This window comes from Hyperoodon ampullatus (assembly GCF_949752795.1).
Source record: "Hyperoodon ampullatus genome assembly, chromosome: 20".
Lineage (NCBI taxonomy): Eukaryota > Metazoa > Chordata > Mammalia > Artiodactyla > Ziphiidae > Hyperoodon > Hyperoodon ampullatus.
The window spans coordinates 12,998,169-13,017,579 of record NC_136933.1 but is presented as its reverse complement, the minus strand read 5'-3'; the positions used below and the strand labels follow the sequence as shown (position 1 = coordinate 13,017,579).

At 35.8% G+C, this 19,411-nt stretch overlaps 1 protein-coding gene across 2 annotated transcripts in view; it reads left to right on the top strand.

The window, feature by feature from the left end:
- Positions 1-19,411, top strand: part of WRN (WRN RecQ like helicase) — a gene marked incomplete at its 5' end in the record, with an annotated part of 102,714 nt that overhangs the window by 16,588 nt on the left and 66,715 nt on the right. The window contains 8 exons of one of the 2 annotated variants that reach the window (XM_079726533.1): positions 830-895; positions 2,835-2,973; positions 4,223-4,283; positions 5,733-5,800; positions 6,088-6,196; positions 6,771-6,839; positions 11,438-11,520; positions 16,174-16,280. In XM_079726533.1, coding sequence (XP_079582659.1) covers positions 830-895; positions 2,835-2,973; positions 4,223-4,283; positions 5,733-5,800; positions 6,088-6,196; positions 6,771-6,839; positions 11,438-11,520; positions 16,174-16,280 — 702 coding nt within the window. Of the gene's footprint in view, positions 1-829; positions 896-2,834; positions 2,974-4,207; positions 4,284-5,732; positions 5,801-6,087; positions 6,197-6,770; positions 6,840-11,437; positions 11,521-16,173; positions 16,281-19,411 lie in introns of both variants that reach the window. The other variant, XM_079726532.1, reaches the window with a different exon arrangement.

Below are 19,411 nucleotides of genomic sequence, written 5' to 3'. Positions count from 1 at the left end.
TAAAAGATTTTTTCTTTCCTTGTATAAAACTTACTTTAAAATCTTCTTTAAAGCTTAATTTTTGCAGGTTAATTAAGGCTGTACTTCCTTTTCCCACTTCCAATTTAAAGATTAGCCTTTTTTTAGGGTCCTTCTGTATTTCTTTTGTGGGTTTCTTTTGTACAGGTTTCTATCCTTGGACACCTGCTTCGCGGGGATTGCCATGTTATTGTAGTTTCGTCATAACCAGGTATTGGCAATAGCTGAATAAATAACTTATCTGACCCTGTTTTTCAAACACCTGTAGATGCTATTTGCAAAATAACAATATTTAAAGGTATTATTACAATCATAGTAGCTTTTTTTTATCTTTTAAAAATCAGTGGCTATAAGAGAACAACTGTTGTTCCTGGCTTTGTACAGAATTTTTCAAGATTGCAAAGAGGTTCTGGTACTCAAAAAGTTTGGGAGACACAGTTTGAGATTTTTTTAACCATAGGTGAGCTTGTCACTCTGTACTCTCATTTAGAGAGTGTGGGCTTTATTTCATGTCTGTTTGTCTATCTTGTTTATCTTTCCAATTATATTTCTTTTTTTCTCTTTTTACTTGGTTCTTTGTTTCTTTCTTTGTTTCTATGTTTATTCCTCCCTACCATCCTCTCTCCCTTCCTTTCTATCTACCTGTCATATAAACATATAAATATATATTATAAATTTATTTATTAGAGAAGAATAGGAAGTAGTCTAAAGTTATTTAGCATATAGGAACTTTATTTTGTGGAAAAGAAGGTATGGAGTCAATTATACTGGAAATTAATGTTTGAAATTTTTTTTTTTTTTGTCTTCCAAGTATAACGAAGAGGATATATCTTATGTAATTGAGAGTGATGAAGATTTAGAAATGGAGATGCTTAAGGTATGTTCAACATTATGGAAAATTACTTCCAGTTCTTTCCAAGGGACATTAATTAAGTAAAATATTGCCTAATTCTAAACTGGTCCCACCACAATGAGATTGCTATCACTTATGTAACATTAGATTTTGTTTTCCATTTCATATTTCTTTATACCTTGGTGTGGTCTATGAATAACGTAGTAGTAGTAGGAGGAGGAGGAGGAGTATACTAATTTTTACATACTAGAAAACATAGTAGTATGTTTTCTCTTCCCTCTTAGGTCACTTACTTTTAATCTTTTCCTGGAACATGGGTAGTGATTCAGCTCTCCAGTATTGAAATAGGTTTCTCTTTCTTCCCATCCATGTGTATCCACTTTTATTTGGAAGTTCTGTTTTTATACATTCCATATTCTTCTTTACTTCCTTTGGTTTTATTTGCTGTTTTCTATTATATATAATTTTCTAATGTTTTAAATGGTTCAGTTTTCTCCTATTTTGTTATCAAAGTTGAAAATATCATTTTATAATTTATGTATTTTCTACTTCACCTGACCTCGGGTTTCTTTGTCAGGTCTTATGAATCAAGGATGGAAAATTAGAAACGCCTAAATTTTGCTAAATAAAGTGAAAAATGAAGAAAAACACAGAAGTTCACCATTATGCATACTTGTTAGTCCTCATCTTTAGGTTGATGTGATTTTTCTTTTTATGAAATGAGATTAAGTTACTGATTCTTTAATTTTGAGGCAGTGTAGTGGGTAGTGATAGGAATGTGGATTCTGAATGTAAATGTGGGTTCGAATTCTAGCCTCTCCCTTTATTAGCTGTGTGACTTTGGGCAAGTTTCTTAGCTTTTTGATACTCAGTTAACAGTCGTATTTATTATTAAGGTGTTACTTTTGAAGAGTTTACTAAAGAGCCTGGCATTTCCTAAGTGTTTATAATAAATATTAGCTAACAATAATAAAAGAGTGTACGTACTAAATCATATTCCTTTAGTGATGAGCCATTTCTCCGAGGAGTGCTGTTAAAGTAGTGTATTTATAGGATAGTTGTGGACTTTCACAAATTTATATTATATATTGAACCTCTTAGAAGGCAACCTGGGTGCCCATATGAGAGAACTTTATTTCCAAAATGCTTTTCTAAGTCTGTTTGTCGACTTGAATAAAAAATCAGGAAGAAAATCACTTGTTTTTCCTTTTGTAGGCCTGAAATGAATACACTTTTAAAAAAAACCTTTAAAGTCAAACTTACTAAATGGAAGGTTTATTATAAAGAGAAAATGAAGAACTGTGGTTTAATAATTCTTCCTGTTATTTCTTAGTTAGAAATTTTACAGATGAAACAATTTTGAAATATTCTTAGGTTCGTTAAATAGATAACCTTGATTTAGGGGAGGAAATCAGATATCAAGCCAAAATGAAAACAAACTTTATTTCACATTTGTAATATTCCTTTCCTAAAATTATTTCAATCTTTTGTTGTTGTTTTGACAACTCCAAAAACACATTTATTGTTTGCTTATAGTTTAAACCTTACGCTTACTCAAAAAGAATGTGACTGACACATGATATAGAGAAACTCATTACAAAAATAACATTAAAACCCACATTTACCACTTGGGAATTGAAAGCATTGAAATATGATAAAGAAAAAAATGTTTTAAATAATCTAAATTCAAAATTTATGGTAACTTTCCCTAGGGGCAGTTCATTGTATGGTATTAATGAACCCTGTTTATGCTGGCAGTATTCCTCTTTGGCCTTGTGCCTTAGAAACCATTCTTGAGCACATATTTAAACTGGAGCACACATGTTCTTTTGTGGTATTGCTTGCACATCTGCCAGCTTTGAACTAAATTGTAGGCTCTGTTAATAATACTCCTTTTGTGTTTGCTGAAAAAGATACAACACTGTCAATGATTTTGCTTTTAAAAATTCTTTTAAACGTTCAGTCGTTAGATATCCTAAATAGTAGCACAGTAGATCCAAATCATTCAAAATGCATAGAAATGGAAAGAAATCTGGGTCTTCCTTCTGAAGAAGATGATGAAGATGAGAATGAAGCTATTGAAGAGGAAGAAGTTGATGAAGGTAAGCACTGTAATATGTTTGAAATGACTCGTCTCTGATACCTACCACTGATTTTAATTTAGGGTCCAGGTTATAAACATTTTGGAGGTCAGTGATTTTGTGGCATGTAGTTAATTAGGTCCTAGAAACTTGTCATTAAATCCCTTAGTGCTTTGGTCTTCATAAAGCACAATGTTACTATTTAGAAGAGTAAAGTAATAGAAGTGTTGTGTCATTTGGTGAACATGGTGATGTGAAACTTTTCGTCCTAAATTTTATATTTTGTTTGTCAAAATCATAAAAAATAATTAATAAGAAATCGTAAATTAATTACTTATATTAAACATTATTGTAAATGGCATAGGTACACAGTGTCCTTCAGGAGCTTATTACTTAAAATAAGTGACACAGTGTCAGATAGCAAAATGGACTAATTTTCATCCTGTATATGCAAACTCTAGTAAAGAATCTACTAAGTGAATCTTCTGTCATTTAAGTGATATGGTACTCATTATGACAAGATGTGGGTGTCTTCTCATAGAGTAGAACTCTTTAGAGCTAGATTTCGTCAATGTTAAAATGTGGAAAATTTAAAATAATTTTGTAGATGGAGATACATGAAAATGTTAAAAAGGTTTTTTTCCTATGTTTTCTTGTATTAAATATGGACAAATATTCATTTGTTTAGAAATGAATTATCTTGACTCTTTGCTTTGCTCTTTCTCGGCCCCTCATGAACCCTTCAACCTGAGGAAAAAATGAAAATCAGTGGGGTAAAATTAATGTCATTCCATTCTGCTATGCAGTTGGAATTTTGGTCAAAGATTTGGTGGAATGGTAATTAAAATGAAGATCTTGTTTTATCTGTAGATTTTATTTGTGGCAGTAATGTGATTTCTGCTTACTATTGATTGAAAGTTGGTTATATTATAAAATTTGGATTGGCGTTTTGCTTGCCATTGTTGGCTCTAAATGTTAGTTTTTGAAAGTATAGCAAATTCCAAAACATTGTTTTTTTATGGGGCTGGCAAACTGAATCACAACAAAGTTCTAATCCTTAGTATTAGGTAATTAATCAAAGGGTTTACCTGGAGTCATGACTGGTACCCAGAGGACAAAATTGGGTGGATTTAAAAGACAACAGTGACCTTTGGTACCTACCACTATATTCTTTAAAAGAAGTCAGTGAAATAAAACTTACTCCCTCTCACTTTGTGTACTTCTATTTTAACGTAAATGTCCATTTTATTTTAAGACTGTTCGTTACCAGGACCTACTGCAGAGCAAATTAATTGCCTCAAGACCTACTTTGGCCATTCTAGTTTTAAGCCGTGAGTATAATCTCAGTTAATTAAGTTGCATATTTACTGTTTTCTTCACAAAGGAAAAAAGGCAAATAATCCATCCATTTAACAGTAAAAGCACAACTTCATTATAGTTTATACATGCCACACTGTATTTTTTTCTAAGTGACTACAGAATTATTTTGAAGTAATATTTTTGTAAAATTCATATCTGCAGATTGTTTTTATAAGCAGGGAAAATGGTTTTCCTTACTATAGAGAGTTCTGGGTAGAGACATTAATAAATTAATTTAATGCTGACTTGTATTTTATTATATACGTATCTGTGTGCCTGTTCTGTGCATCTCATTGTCCAAAGCATGTTGTTGTAATAGAAATTCATTAGACAATAGTTTGAAAAACAGTGATAATCATATCAGTTTTAACATATTCAAAGGTATTTACATCCAAGGGGGCACATTTATAAGTATTAAAATGAGAGGAATACAAATGAGATGAAGAACAAGTAAAGTTGAATAAAACTAATAAGAATGTAAAACTCTAGACTGTATTTTTTCTGTTTTGGGAATTTAAAATTTAATCCATGGAAGCATTTCTTTCATTTTTCCTTTTGATCTTAAACAATTAAAAAAATTAAACTATGTCCTACACATAGAAAAATGCACATAAATGTACATATCAGTGAATTTAAGATCACCTTTCCAGTTGATTTTTCCCTCAACATTTTATTAAAAGAAATTTCAAAGATACATTAGAGTTGTTTTTTTTTTACTATGAATACCTGTATATTCACCATTAATTCACTATTAACATTTTATTATACTTGCTTTATTATATATTGATTTTCTCTCTACCCACTTTTTAATCCATTCAATTTTTAAAATGCATCTCAAGGTAAATTGTAGACATCCTTACACTTCCCCCTAATTACTTTAGCATGTAAATCATTAACTATAGTTAAATATTTATTTATTTATTTTTAAACTTTTGAGCTAAAATTTACACACAAAGAAATGGTTAAACCTTAGGTGTTTAACATTTGCAAATCTTAAGTGTACATGTAACCTAAACCCTTTTAAAAATATGGAACATTACAGTCACTCCAGAAAGTTCCCTCATTTCCCTTCTTAGTCAATCCTTTCACCTAGAGCATTTCTCTGATTTATTTTAAATCAGTGACTCTGTTGGATATCTAGGATATCCAAATTCTAGGAAGCTGGAATTTATGTTATACTTTAGCTATATGTAATAAAATTTAATACAAATATGGACAGAAGTCCTAGTTGTTCAGTCAGCTTGAATGGCAGGTTGGTCAAATGGGGCTTTTGTTTTCAATTCCAGGGTTCTTATATTTTTATTGAAGCTCAAAAATGTAAACAAAATTCTGGAGGAAGTGAAAAAGTTAAATGGATTTCAACTTGTCCCTTGGGTTTCTTGTTAGTAAAACAGAGCAGCTTTTTGCTTTTCATCCTCCAGGGTTCAGTGGAAAGTGATTCATTCTGTATTGGAAGAAAGAAGAGATAATGTTGTTGTCATGGCAACTGGTAAGTTGTACTTAAGCAAATAATCTAATCCTTTAAAAAATAAAACTTCAAGGTTTTGACATGCTTAGTCTTTCTATAAACTCTCAAAATACAAATATGTATACAAATGGTGTGAAATATAGAAGAGAGTGAGCTGAGGGTAGATGCTCAAATTTATGCATGAATTAACTCTTAGGAAGGTAGCACATTAGTAGTGACTGTTCATCTCACACAAGTACATCGTAAAAAGAAATCAAAGTACCAAGGATTTAGTTTTATTTGTCTGAATGTATTATTTTTATTTTAAGGGTATGGAAAGAGTTTGTGCTTCCAGTATCCACCTGTTTATGTAGGCGGGATTGGCCTTGTCATCTCTCCCCTTATTTCTTTGATGGAAGACCAGGTGCTCCAGCTTGAGTGAGTAATGCTTTCATTGCCACATTACCACCCTTTTTTTTCCTCCTATGAAGGAAATATTTGATTTATCATGTATGTTAAAATCTAGTTCGCAGTAACGCATTGCTAAAAGTGTTGCTTTGTCTTTATTAGTAATAAATGACACTTTGGTGGAAAAGCTTATCTTCTTTCTTGAGTTCTCTGTGTAATTCAAGGCTACCAGATGGCCCTGAAAAAAATTTTTAAAAAGCAAATTTTATGCCAGTTTACACTACATATCACAAAATTCTTTTCTCTTTTGGTTACCCTTCTTTAGCCTAGTGTGAAGTATATACATGGAAGTGTAGTTTTTAGTTGTGAAAAATTTTAAATTTCTTTAGTCTGAGCCTGCGATCTTTTTGGGAAACCCACCTTAACAGCCTGTCTTCTAATACAGCCTTTGAAGGAATTTATTTGTCAAATTAGTGAGTTACAAAAAGAGATTGCAAAGAAGAGGGTGTACCTCATTATATTTCTTTGTTCTTTCTCACTTAAAAATGAAGTTGATATTTGTAGTGTGCACATGGTTCCAGAATATTTGTTTTTCTTCTTACAGAATGTCCAACATTCCAGCTTGCTTTCTTGGATCAGCACAGTCAAAAAATGTTCTAGAGGATATTAAATTGTAAGTAATCTATATGATTTCTGATCATGTGGTCAAGTGTCTGTGGTATGTGGGAAAATTTTGTACACAAAAAATTTTTGTTTAATGCATGGGCAAAATATCCATAATTTAAAAATATACTTCCTTTTTATAGTATATTTATGGAACCGTTAATTTTAAAATCTTTCAAACTCAAAGAAATCTGTTATGTTCAGTTCTTGGACTGGAAGGCTAGCATTATTATGATAGAATTGTAAAATTTTGTTTTGGAAGAGAACTTGGAGAGTATCTAGTATTGTCTCATTTCACAGATGAGGAAACTGAGGCCCAGAGAAAAGAATTTGCCCAAAGTCACCTAATGAATTAATGGCTGAGTGGGGACTGTTTTCTAGGTCTTTTGCCCCACCAATCCTGTCATGACATAATTCCTAACAGGAATAATGTCTCAGGCACACAGAAGTGTGTGTATATATGTATTAACATGTATATACATATATATTAATACACATTCACACACACATACATTTACTGAGTTTTAATAAATGCATACAAATATGTAACCTAAACTCCTAGCCAGATATAGAATATTACTGTCACTCCAGAGGGTTCCTTCATGTTCCATCCCAGTCTGTCCTTCTATTCACCATCCTAAAGTGAACCACTGTTTTAAGTTTTTCTACCATGCTTTTGTTTTGTCTGTTATAGAACTTCATATAAATGAAGTCATACAATGGGAACTCTTTTAAGATTTCTTTCCTTCAGCATCATGTTTTGACAGTTCCCCATGTTCTTGCATGTATCAGTAGTTTAAAAAAAATCAGTGGTATTTTATTATATGAAATTACCACAGTTGTGTTTTCATTTCCTTATTGATGGACACTTAAGCTGCTTCTAGTTTTGGAAAATTACTAATAAATCTGCTATGAACATTCCTATATATCTTTTTATTTTATTTCTTTATTTTTATTTTTTATTTTATTTTTGGCTGCGTTGGGTCTTTGTTGCTGTGCGCAGGGTTTCTCTAGTTGTGGTGCGCAGGCTTCTCATTGTGGTGGCTTCTCTTGTTGAGGAGCACAGGCTCTAGGTGCACGGGCTTCAGTAGTTGTGTCACGTGGACTCAGTAGTTATGGCTCATGGGCTCTAGAGCTCAGGCTCAGTAGTTGTGGCACACGGACTTAGTTGCTCCGCAGCATGTGGGATCTTCCCGGACCAGGGCTCAAACCCGTGTCCCCTGCATAGGCAGACGGATTTTTAACCACTGTGCCACCAGGGAAGTCCCAGTGTATACAAATTTTTGTATGGACATATATTCTCATGTCATTGGTGTAAACCAAGGAGTGGAATGACTGTGTCATGTAATGGATATATGTTTAACCTTTTTATTCTAATTGAGGTAAATCTACATAATATAATATTCACCATTTTAATTATTTTCAAGGTGTACAGTTCAGTGGCTTTTAGTACATTCACAATGTTGTACAACCATCACCACTATCTAATTCCAGAACATTTTCGGAACCCACCCCCAAAACCTCCATGTCATGAAGCAGTCACTCCCTATTGTCCCCTCCTTCACTCCCTTCCCGTCACTAATCTTTCTGTCTCAATGATTTGCCTATTTTGGACATTTCATATAAATGGTCTCATACAGGATGTGGCCTTATGTGTCTGGCTTCTTTCACTTAGTGTAATGTTATCAGTACTTCATTTCTTTTTGTGGATGAATAATATTCCATTGTATGGACATTTCATATTTTATTTATTCATTCATCAGTGCTAGACATTTAGGTTGTTTCTACTTTTTGGCTGTTATGAATAATGGTACTATGAATATTTGTGTATAAGTTTTTTTTTTTTGTTTGTTTGTTTTTTGGTTTTTTTGCGGTACGCGGGCCTCTCACTGCTGTGGCCTCTCCCGTTGTGGAGCACAGGCTCCGGACGCGCAGGCCCAGTGACCATGGCTCACAGGCCCAGCCGCTCCGCGGCATGTGGGATCTTCCCGGACCGGGGCACGAACCCGTGTCCCCTGCATCGGCAGGCAGACTCTCAACCACTGCGCTACCAGGGAAGCCCTGTGTATAAGTTTTTATGGGAACATATGTTTTCAGTTCTTCTGTGTACATGCCTAGGAGTAGGATTGCTGAGTCATATGATAATTCTGTGTTAACTTTTTGAGAAACTGCTAGATGTTTTTGAGACTGGTTGTACCATTTCATGTTCCCACTAGCAGTGTCTTAGAGTTCCAAATCCTCCTTGTCTCTGCCATCACTTGGTATGGCCAGTCTTTAATTTTAGCCATTCTAATAGGATGTCAGTGTGTTTTTAATTTGCATTTCCTTAATGACTAATGATGTTGAGCATCTTTTCATATACTTGTTAGACATCTGTATATCTTTGAGGAAGTGTTTATTTACATCTTTTGCCTATTCCTTATTTTTGTTTTTTTCTTATGAATTTTGATAGTCATATTCTAAATATAAATCCTTCATTTGGTATATGGTTGGCAAACATCTCTTAGTTTATGACTTCTCTTTTCATTCTCTTAACAGTTCCTTTAAAGAGCATCACTTTTTCATTTTCATAACGTCCAGTTTGTCAATTTGTTGTTTTATGGATTTTGCTTTTGCTGTTGCTTTTTGGTGCCTCACTCATGATCACAAATATTTTCTTTTTTATTTCCTTCTAAAAATGTTATAGTTCTATGTTTTTGTTTTTGTTTTTTGCGGTACGCGGGCCTCTCAGTGTTGTGGCCTCTCCCGTTGCGGAGCACAGGCTCCAGACACGCAGGCTCAGCGGCCATGGCTTACGGGCCCAGCCACTCCGCGGCATGTGGGATCTTCCCGGACTGGGGCACGAACCCGTGTCCCCTGCATCGGCAGGCGGACTCTCAACCACTGCGCCACCAAGGAAGCCCAGTTTTATGTTTTACATTTAGATCTATGACGCATTTTGTGTACATTTTGTATATTGTACCAGGTATTGATTACAATTCTTTTTTTTTTTTTTTGCATAGGCGTATCCATTTCTTACAGCTCCATTTGTTGAAAAGACTATCCTTTCTGCACTGTATTTCTTTTGCACCTTTGTGAAAAATAAATTGACTAAATATATGTGGGTTTATTGCTACACTCTTTATTTTCTGTTCTGTCAATCTGTTTGTCTGCCTGGATTGGTGTCTTGAGTACTATAGCTTTGTAATAAGCCTTGAAATAGGTAGTACAAGTCTTCCACGTTTGTTCTTTCAAAAAAATTTTTTTTGGTTTTGGTCTATTCTGGGTCCTTTGTATTTCCATAAGTATTTCAATATCACCTTTTCAACTAAAATGCCAACTGGGATTTGACTGGGTTTACCTTGAATCTAGATATCTAAGAATTAGCTGTCTTTATAATTCTTATCACTGTTTTACACTGAAGAAACTGAGGCACACTGAAGAAACTGAGGCACAGCGAAGTTAAGTACTTGTCTAAGATCACTTAGCTTGTAAGAGGTAGAACTGAGATTCAAACCTGAATAGTCTGGTGTCAGAAGTAATTATATGATTTCCTGTGTTAATTAGACTGAGTTAATTTCATGAGATTAAAAGCATATCTGTTCTGTTCTTAATTGTTTTGTTCCAATTCCTAGTGAAAGCACCATGCCTAGCACACAGTAGATTAAATATTTCATCGTCTTTTCATATAGAACATTGTTTCATTTTATTTAATTTGATCTATGTCTTCATTTGGTAGAATGGAAAAGAGACCCTATACATATTTTGCCCTAGCCCTAACCTTTATTGCAGACATTGTCTTAATTAGGATTCTATATGCCCAGAATAGAAATCAGTCACACTAGTTTAAGCAAATACTGAATTTTATATTAAGGATACAGGAATGTCTTGTGGATCCCTCTGAAAAGAAATTGGTCAGCCCTCAGGAAGAGACTGGAATGGGTATTAAAAATACAGTAGGGCTTTCTTTTTATCCATAGCCTCTGAATGTGTTCCTCGTTCTTCTCTGTGAGGAGGTGAGCATTCTCTGCTTTTCTAGTCACAAAATAGATTGCTCTGCAGCTTCTTTTTGTTTTTTTTTTTAACATGTTACAGGTCTTGACACTTGGAGACTGACTGGTTGTTTCTTGGTTAGACCCCCAAATTCTAGGACAGAGACTAACTGACTTGACTTTCATATGCTGTCTGTCCCTGGCCCGAGAAGATGTAGGCAAGACAGCAGAGTACACAGGAGAAACATGGGTGCTATGGATTTAATCATGGAGATGGGGGTCAAGGGTAGGATAATGGGTGGATTGCTAACATAAAAAAGGTTTACTCTAGGCTTGATCATTTAACTCAAGCCACTGTAGTTTTGGGGCTAGACTGCTGGAAATCAGAATCTGGCTTCCAATGGCACCTTATGCTGAGTCCTCCCCGGCTGGTATTGCCAACGTTTGTTTTGAGGCATTGAAGTGAAATCAGAGAACCAGCATATGTGCATCTCTACATACATATAACATTCATTTTGTTTTTAATAAGTGGTGTAATATACTACTTAAAAAATTATCAGGTGTTATGGTTTTCGGTTGTATTCATTGGGTGATTGTTTTTATATTTCCTTTCCTGTTTCTTTGTTTGTTTTTACAGAGGCAAATACCGGATTGTGTACATAACTCCAGAATTCTGTTCAAGTAACTTGGACCTACTCCAACAACTGCAGGCTAATATTGGTAAGTGGTATGATAGAATCTTTATAAGTATTTATTAAATTGAGATATTCTTTAAAGTTAAACTTATGAATAGATACCGGATTTTACTTCTTTTAAAGTTTATTTCAAACCTTATCTCCTGGGGGCTTCCCTGGTGGTGCAGTGGTTGAGAGTCCACCTGCCTATGCAGGGGACACGGGTTCGTGCCCCGGTCCGGGAGGATCCCACATGCTGCAGAGCGGCTGGGCCCGTGAGCTGTGGTCGCTGAGCCTGCACGTCCGGAGCCTGTGCTCCGCAGCGGGAGAGGCCACAGCAGTGAGAGGCCCGCGTACCGCAAACAAAACAAAACAAAACAAAATAAAACCAACCAAACAAAAAAACCCCTTATCTCCTCCAGGAAATTTCTGCCTCTGCAACGTGGTGTCTCTCCTGTCCTATCCCAAAGTATCCTATAATTCCCTCTGCCATAGAAATTAGGCTCCTGCATTGTAATTACCTGTCTATAGATCTGTTTTCTTCTGCTATACTGTAAACTTTTCAGGGAAAAATGCCGTTCTTATTTCTTTATATTTCCCGAGTGCAGTGCCTGGCACATAGTAGGCATTTAAATGTATTGTTGAATAAATATTGAATCTTAGATTCTGTGAAATTATAATTTCCTCTTTTTCATATTCTGAATCTAAATTAAGTCAGTGTAGTGATTCTCTACCCTTGTTGTTCATGAGAATCACCTTTCAAACTTTAGAAAAATGTCAGATCCTCAAACCTTGAAAATTGTGATTTAATGCACCTGGCACGAGGCTGCGGCATCTGTAGTTTTTTTCACAGGTGATTCTGATGTGTAGTCAGGTTGGTTTGATTATTTGCTACCAGTGAGTATGATTAATTTAAAAAATTAGATGGTAAGTCAGAGCCTGTGTCCTAGAAAGTGTAAATATAGAATTAGTTAAAAGCTGGTATCATTTTTTTCTTTTTTGTGATTAAAACATTTCTGTTGGTTTTTCGCTTGTTGATGGTTAGGCTCAGCTATCCAAGAGTTGCAGTCACGGCTTCTATTGTAATTGCACATATTTCAAACATTCAGCTGAACCAAACGATCTTAGCTTTCTAATGTAATATGATCTCATTTTATAATTATATATTAAAATAATTCCTAACAGGTAGTTTTTTAACATTGCAGTGTCTCATTTAATGGTTACTTGCATATAACTCTAGGAAAGCATTTAACAGTTGTTCTAACAATATAGTGAAAACAAATACTTACCTTTTAACATGTGTTAAATATTAACAAAAGAATGAGGGCAGAAATTATCATTTGATTAAATATATTATCAAAAATTGCATCCATCAGCTGTTAAACTCCCCTGTTGGCATGTTATATTTTTGCCTTAAATGGAAAACAAATTTGATGTGTGTCCTATTAGGTTGTATGAAGTTCTTATGAATATTTCACTTTAGATTAAACCCAACAACCCTAGATATATAAATTCCATGGTTTTACTGCAAAAGTTAGGGTCTATGTCCATAGTGGTCTGGATATGTTTCGCTCCATTTTAGTATTTGTTTTGTTTCTGTGGTGGGGTTAATCCAGTATTTACTTAGATCCTTTTGACAGGTAGTTCTATTTCTCTATTTTAATTTTTTTCTAAAGGATTAAATTATGAACACTGCAGTTATTAGAGCTGCGTACTCTGCATAAAATGGATGAAAATGCTCTTTTTGGTTGACTGTCAATGTTGAACAAAATAGAATAAATTCTTTCTGAAATACTTTTTTTTTCTTTTTTTTTTGCGGTACGCAGGCCTCTCACTGTTGTGGCCTCTCCCGTTGCGGAGCACAGGCTCTGGACGCGCAGGCCTAGCGGCCATGGCTCATGGGCCTATCCGCTCCGCAGCATGTGGGATCTTCCCGGACCGGGGCACGAACCTGTGTCCCCTGCATCGGCAGGCGGACCCTCAACCACTGCGCCACCAGGGAAGCCCCTGAAATACTTTTATTTAACTTTTATTTGCAGGAATTTGTAAAACGCTTGCAGCAGGGAATATACTCAGAATTTTATTTGTACAGTAGTTTGACATTTAGCTATTCAGATTTATGATTTTTATGATGTGTTATTATTTAAGTAATATGGGTTTATAACAGAAGCAGCAAACAGAATTTTACATAGAGACACCTTAAAAGCAAACACACCTGTAATTGTCTTGTAACTTTGGAAGTAGGCTTGAATGACAGATGTGCCAGAATGAAATATATCCTGGACCTGGGCAGACACTTGGACTTGCACGTTTAATGTGGAAGTTGGCAGAAGCTTGCCTCAGCTGCTTGTGAAGGGCAAAGTTTAACTCCATTAAAAGCTAGTTAGTTGGACTTCCCTGGTGGCGCAGTGGTTAAGAATCTGCCTGCCAATGCAGGGGGCACAAGTTCGAGCCCTGGTCCGGGAAGATCCCACATGCCACAAAGCAACTAAGCCCGTGCGCCACAACTGCTGAGCCTGCACTCTAGAGCCCGCGAGCCACAACTACTGAGCACATGTGCCACAACTACTGAAGCCCGCATACCTAGAGCCCGTGCTCCACAAGAGAAGCCACCGCAAGGAGAAGCCCGCGCACCGCAACTAAGAGTAGCCCCCGCTTGCCGCAACTAGAGAAAGCCCACATGCAGCAACGAAGACCCAGTGCAGCCAAAAATAAATAAATACATAAAATAATAAAAATAGATAAATAAATAAAAATTCTTATTAAAATGAGCTAGTTAGTCAAACCTGTAATTATAAGGAAGGTTTTAAAATAAAGGAGGAGCTGTCATCTTTGTTTTAATTTATTTAATTTAAAATCTGGGTCATGTAGTTTCTAAACCCAAATAAGTATAGTGGTACCATTGAATTTGTCCCAGCCACTCAGGAAATAGAAATTTGATGTGATCAACCTGTATTTGTTCATGTTCAGTAGGTTTCTTTTTTTTCTTTCTTTCTTTCTTTTTCTTCTCCATCTCATTGTACTTGGTAATCTCAATGAATTGTAATTATTTGCTTGTCTGTCTGTCTCCTCTTTTAGAATTGTGAGGTCCTCAAAATCATGGATTGCATTTTACTAATCATTTTATACCTAGAAGAGTGTTTGGAACATAGTGGGAATTTAATAACTATAATAATAATAGCTTATTTTTTTTTATTGAGCTGTCTTTTATGCCAGCCCCTATCTTAGTGTTTTACGTGAATGATCTAATTTAATCTTCAGAATAACTAAAAACTGTTAGGTACTTTTATTACCTACCTTATCCTTGTGGGAAACTGACACTTGGAAGCTTAAGTAACATGCTTAAGGTAATATAAACAGTAAGCCAGGTTATGCATCTAGGTAGTCTGACTCTAGAGCACATGTTTTTAATCATCTCACTAGTGGCAAAACATTATAGATTCTCAGATAAGCATCAAGTAGTGATCATCCCCATTGAAGGGAAATATTATTTTTGTCTTAAGTATTAATTTGGTGATCGAGGGCAAAAGCACTACTGTCACGACTTTGAAATATCTGAAGACGTTTTAGTGAATGATTATATAATAAAACCCTTTTCCGAAATGCATTACTACACACTGTTGATTCTGTTTCAGTGTGGGTGTGTGGTGTGAGGGCTGAGTAGAGGCATTGCTTGGGGAAGAGAACAAAGTACATTCCTTCTCACCTACTTTGTACATAATGAGATTTGGTTCTTCCCTTATCATTTTATATTAGAAAACGTGGATGTCATCTGTCTTCCAGAACTGGCATTACAGAGGAACTCTGCAGTATAATATGTGATCAGTGATGCATTTAATCTTAGTATGAAATACGCTGAGTCTTTCTATCTCTCTTTTTTTTTTGTCGTTTTTACTGTATTTACTTATTTATTTTATTTTTGGCTGCATTGGGTCTTCATTGCTGCGCACAGGCTTTCTCTAGTTGTGGTGAGCGGGGGCTACTCTTTGTTGCGGTTTGCCGGCTTCTCATTGCAGTGGCTTCTCTTGTTGCGGAGCACGGGCTCTAGGTGCGCGGGCTTCAGTAGTTGTGGCACACGGGCTCAGGAGTTGTAGCTGTGGCTCACAGGCTCTAGAGTACAGGCTCAGTAGTTGTGGCGCACAGGCTTAGTTGCTCCACGGCATATGGGATCTTCCCAGACCAGGGCTCGAACCTGTGTCCTTTGTATCGTCAGGAGGATTCTTAACCACTGAGCCACCAGGGAAGCCTCTCTATCTCTTTTGATAGCTAATCCATGAGATAAAATTGAAAGTATTACCAAAGAGAAAGAGAACAGCTCTTTTTTTTAGGGCATTATCGTTGCAAGTGAGTGATAGCTTTGAGGACAAAGTAATAGTAAGTAACTAATTTCTCTGAGGAATAATGATGAAAGTTAAAATTCAATAAATATGTTGTTTGAAAAATATATATTTCTCTCTTTTATCCATATGCCTTTTATCCATATATCTCCCTTTGCCTATTTTCAATAATGATTTTTGGTGTTATCTGATGTTATTTATGCTTATATTTTTATATGAACCAAATACTTTGATTTGAATTATTTATACTACTTTCTGTAATATTTATATATTCTAATGAAGATGGTGGTAACAATTTAGATGCGTTTATTACTTTTTTTGAACTTTATTTTCTCCATTTACATATTTTTCTTTTTTTATAGGTATCACACTTATTGCTGTGGATGAGGCTCACTGTATTTCTGAGTGGGGACATGATTTTAGAAGTTCATTCAGAACTTTGGGCTCCATAAAGGCAATACTCCCATCGGTAAGTTTTGCCAAGTGCAATGTCTTGAAATGACTTTCTTACCAAGGGAGAGTCCAGGATTGGGGAATGGCCAAAAAGCTGAAGATTCCTCTGTGAAAGGGCAAATGGATGATGTAAGCAGGGGAAAGATTTTTTCTTTTAAATTCTAACTTTGACTTCCTTCTAAGGCTGGCCTGTAATTTATTGAGGAATACTATAGAGCAGGAGTTGGCAAACTTCTTCTGGTTCTCACACTTTCTTTCCTAATTATAAAGAACAGGAAAGTTTTACATGAGTGTTCTATATGAATGGCATATTTTATACGAAGAGCTTAAAAACTTAAAATTTTATTTTTTATTTTGAAAAATTATGGATTCACAGGCAATTGTAAAAAAAAAATGTACAAGGATGTTCTATGTACTGTTTCCCCAGTGGTAATATCTTGAATAACTGTAGTATAGTATCAAGTAGGTATATGACATTGCTACAGTTTATTCTTAGTTCACTAGTTTTATAAGTGTGTATGGGTATGTATGTATATTGCCCTATACAGTTTTATCTCATATGTATGTTTGTATAACTACCATTGCAATCAAGATACAGAACTATTCCATTACCATAGGCTCCCTGGAGCCGTCCTTTTACAGGCATACCCACCATTCCCATCACCCCTAACCCTAACCCCTGGTGACCACTAATCTGGTCTCCATTTGTATAATTTTGTTATTTCAACAATGTTAAATAAATTGAATTGTATGGTTTGTCACCTATTGGAACTGGCTTATGTGAGTAAACCAAAAAAAAAAGTATTAGAAATTATTTGTTATTCTTTTGATAGATTATCTAGTTCAACCTCATTTCTTATTAAGCGTGCTTATTGAGAGCTATCTTAAATATAGTTTCTTTTTTGTTAGCTCTTCTCATAAAGATTTTTGGAGCAGACATTACAATAAAACAAAACAAATGAACAAAAAACTTGAATGTAACACTTAGCAAGGATATATTGGGAGAGAATCAAAGTAATGTGAATTGAGCTCCAACTATGGGACTGGCCTTGGGTCAGTGTTTTTATCTTGGTTAACCCTCATAACAATCCAGCAACATAAATATCTTCATTACTTTCTTCTTTTTAAAAAAATTTTTAATATAATTTTTAAAGGTTACATTCTATTTACAGTTATTACAAAATATTGGCTCTATTCCCTGTGTTGTACAATACATCCTTGAGCCTGTCTTACACCCAGTAGTTTGTACCTCCCACTCCCCTACCCCTGTGTCGCCCCACCCCACTGCCCACTAGTTTCATTACCTTCCTCTTGAAACAGTTCTTTTCTTACCAGTAGGATAGCACACTCCCTGGTTCTCTTCCTTCCTTATTATCTCTTCTTTCTCAGTTTCCTCTGCTTATTTCTTTTCATCTCCCTGCCCTTTTAACATTGGCATGCCTAAAACCTTAGTCTTTGGACCTATTCTCTTTCCTCTCTGTACTTACTTCCTTGGTCATTTCATCCAATATATGGTTTTAACTAAAATCTTTATGCTGACAACTCCCAAATTTATATCCTCACCCTGAATTGATACCAGCAATGTATGAGTGGTTCAGTTTCTCTCCCTCCTTTTTAGCATTTGCTGTTATTATTACTATTTTTTATTTTAATCATTTTATGGATTCATATACGTATACACACACACACACACACACACACACACATTTACATAAACGTTAGCTGTCTATTCAACGTCTCTCTACTTAGATGCCTGATAGGCACCTGAAACGTAACCTATTCTTAACTTCCTGAGATTCTCTCCATCCCAGAACAGCTCTTCCCTCAATCTCCCCCATCTCATTTAGTAGCAGCTGCATCCTTCTGGTGCTCAGGCCAAGATTTTTGGAATTTTCTTCACCCTTCTTTTTCTCTTACAGTCTACCCCACATTTAAACAGTAAAGAAATCTCATGAGGTCTTCAGAATATGTACAGAATCTGATCACTTCTCTCTTGATCCCTGCTACCACTCTGGTACAAGCCACCGTCTCCTTTCACCTGGCTATTACAGCAGTCTCCTGGTTGGTCTGTTTTCACTCTTACCCTCCTTAGTCTATTTCGATACAGCATCCAGAGTGATATTTCAAAAATGTTAAGTCAGGACTTCCCTGGTGGTGCAGCGGTTGAGAGTCCGCCTGCCGATGCAGGGGACACGGGTTCCTGCCCCGGTCCGGGAGGATCCCACATGCCGCGGAGCGGCTGGGCCCGTGAGCCATGGCCGCTGAGCCTGCGCGTCCGGAGCCTGTGCTCCGCAACAGGAAAGGCCACAGCAGTGGGAGGCCCGCGTACCGCAAAAAAAAAAAAAAAAAAAAAAAATGTTAAGTCAGACAGATCATGTCTTCTGCTCAGAACCCTCTGGTTGTAGACCATTTCACTCTAAATAAAGACAAACACTACATATCCTAAATGATGATCTGGCCTTTATTTTATCTTTGACCTCATCCTCTGCTACTTGTCTCCTCATTCACTGGCTTCTAGCCCTACTGTTGGTTTTCCCTGATATTCTTCAAAGGTGCCAACCGTGCTCCTACCTTAGGGCTTTGTTCCCACTCTTCCCTCTCCCTGAATAATTTTCCCCTGGGTAGTTCACATGGTGTATCCCTCACTTTTCTCAAGTCTGCTGAAATATTACCTTTTTTTTAGGCCTCCTGGGCCACCATATTCAAAATTTCAAATTAACCCCTCTCCCCCAGCTATCAGCTTTCCTCATATTCCTTTCCTGTTTTTAAAATAGCACTTATCACTGTTTAACTTAACGTATTAATAATACACTTTGTCTATTGCCTGTGGGTCCCCACTAGAATATTCTTTGTGGGCAGGGTTTTTGCTGATTTGGTTTATAAAATCTACAACAGTACCTGGCACATAGTGAGTGTTCCATAAGTAATGGGGTAAGTGAATAAATTAATTTCGATGAGAAAGCTGAGAATGTGAGAAGTAACTTTCCAACACAAGCAGTGAGTGGTAGGGCCGGGCAGTGCTTCACAGTAGGGCACTATGCTGGTTTCTAAAGCAAATGACTCGAAAGAAGTTTAAAATAGTTTCTGCCCTAAAGTAGCACATAGTCCAGTAAAGGAGTTTAGATTCAGATTTACCTATAAAAGTAG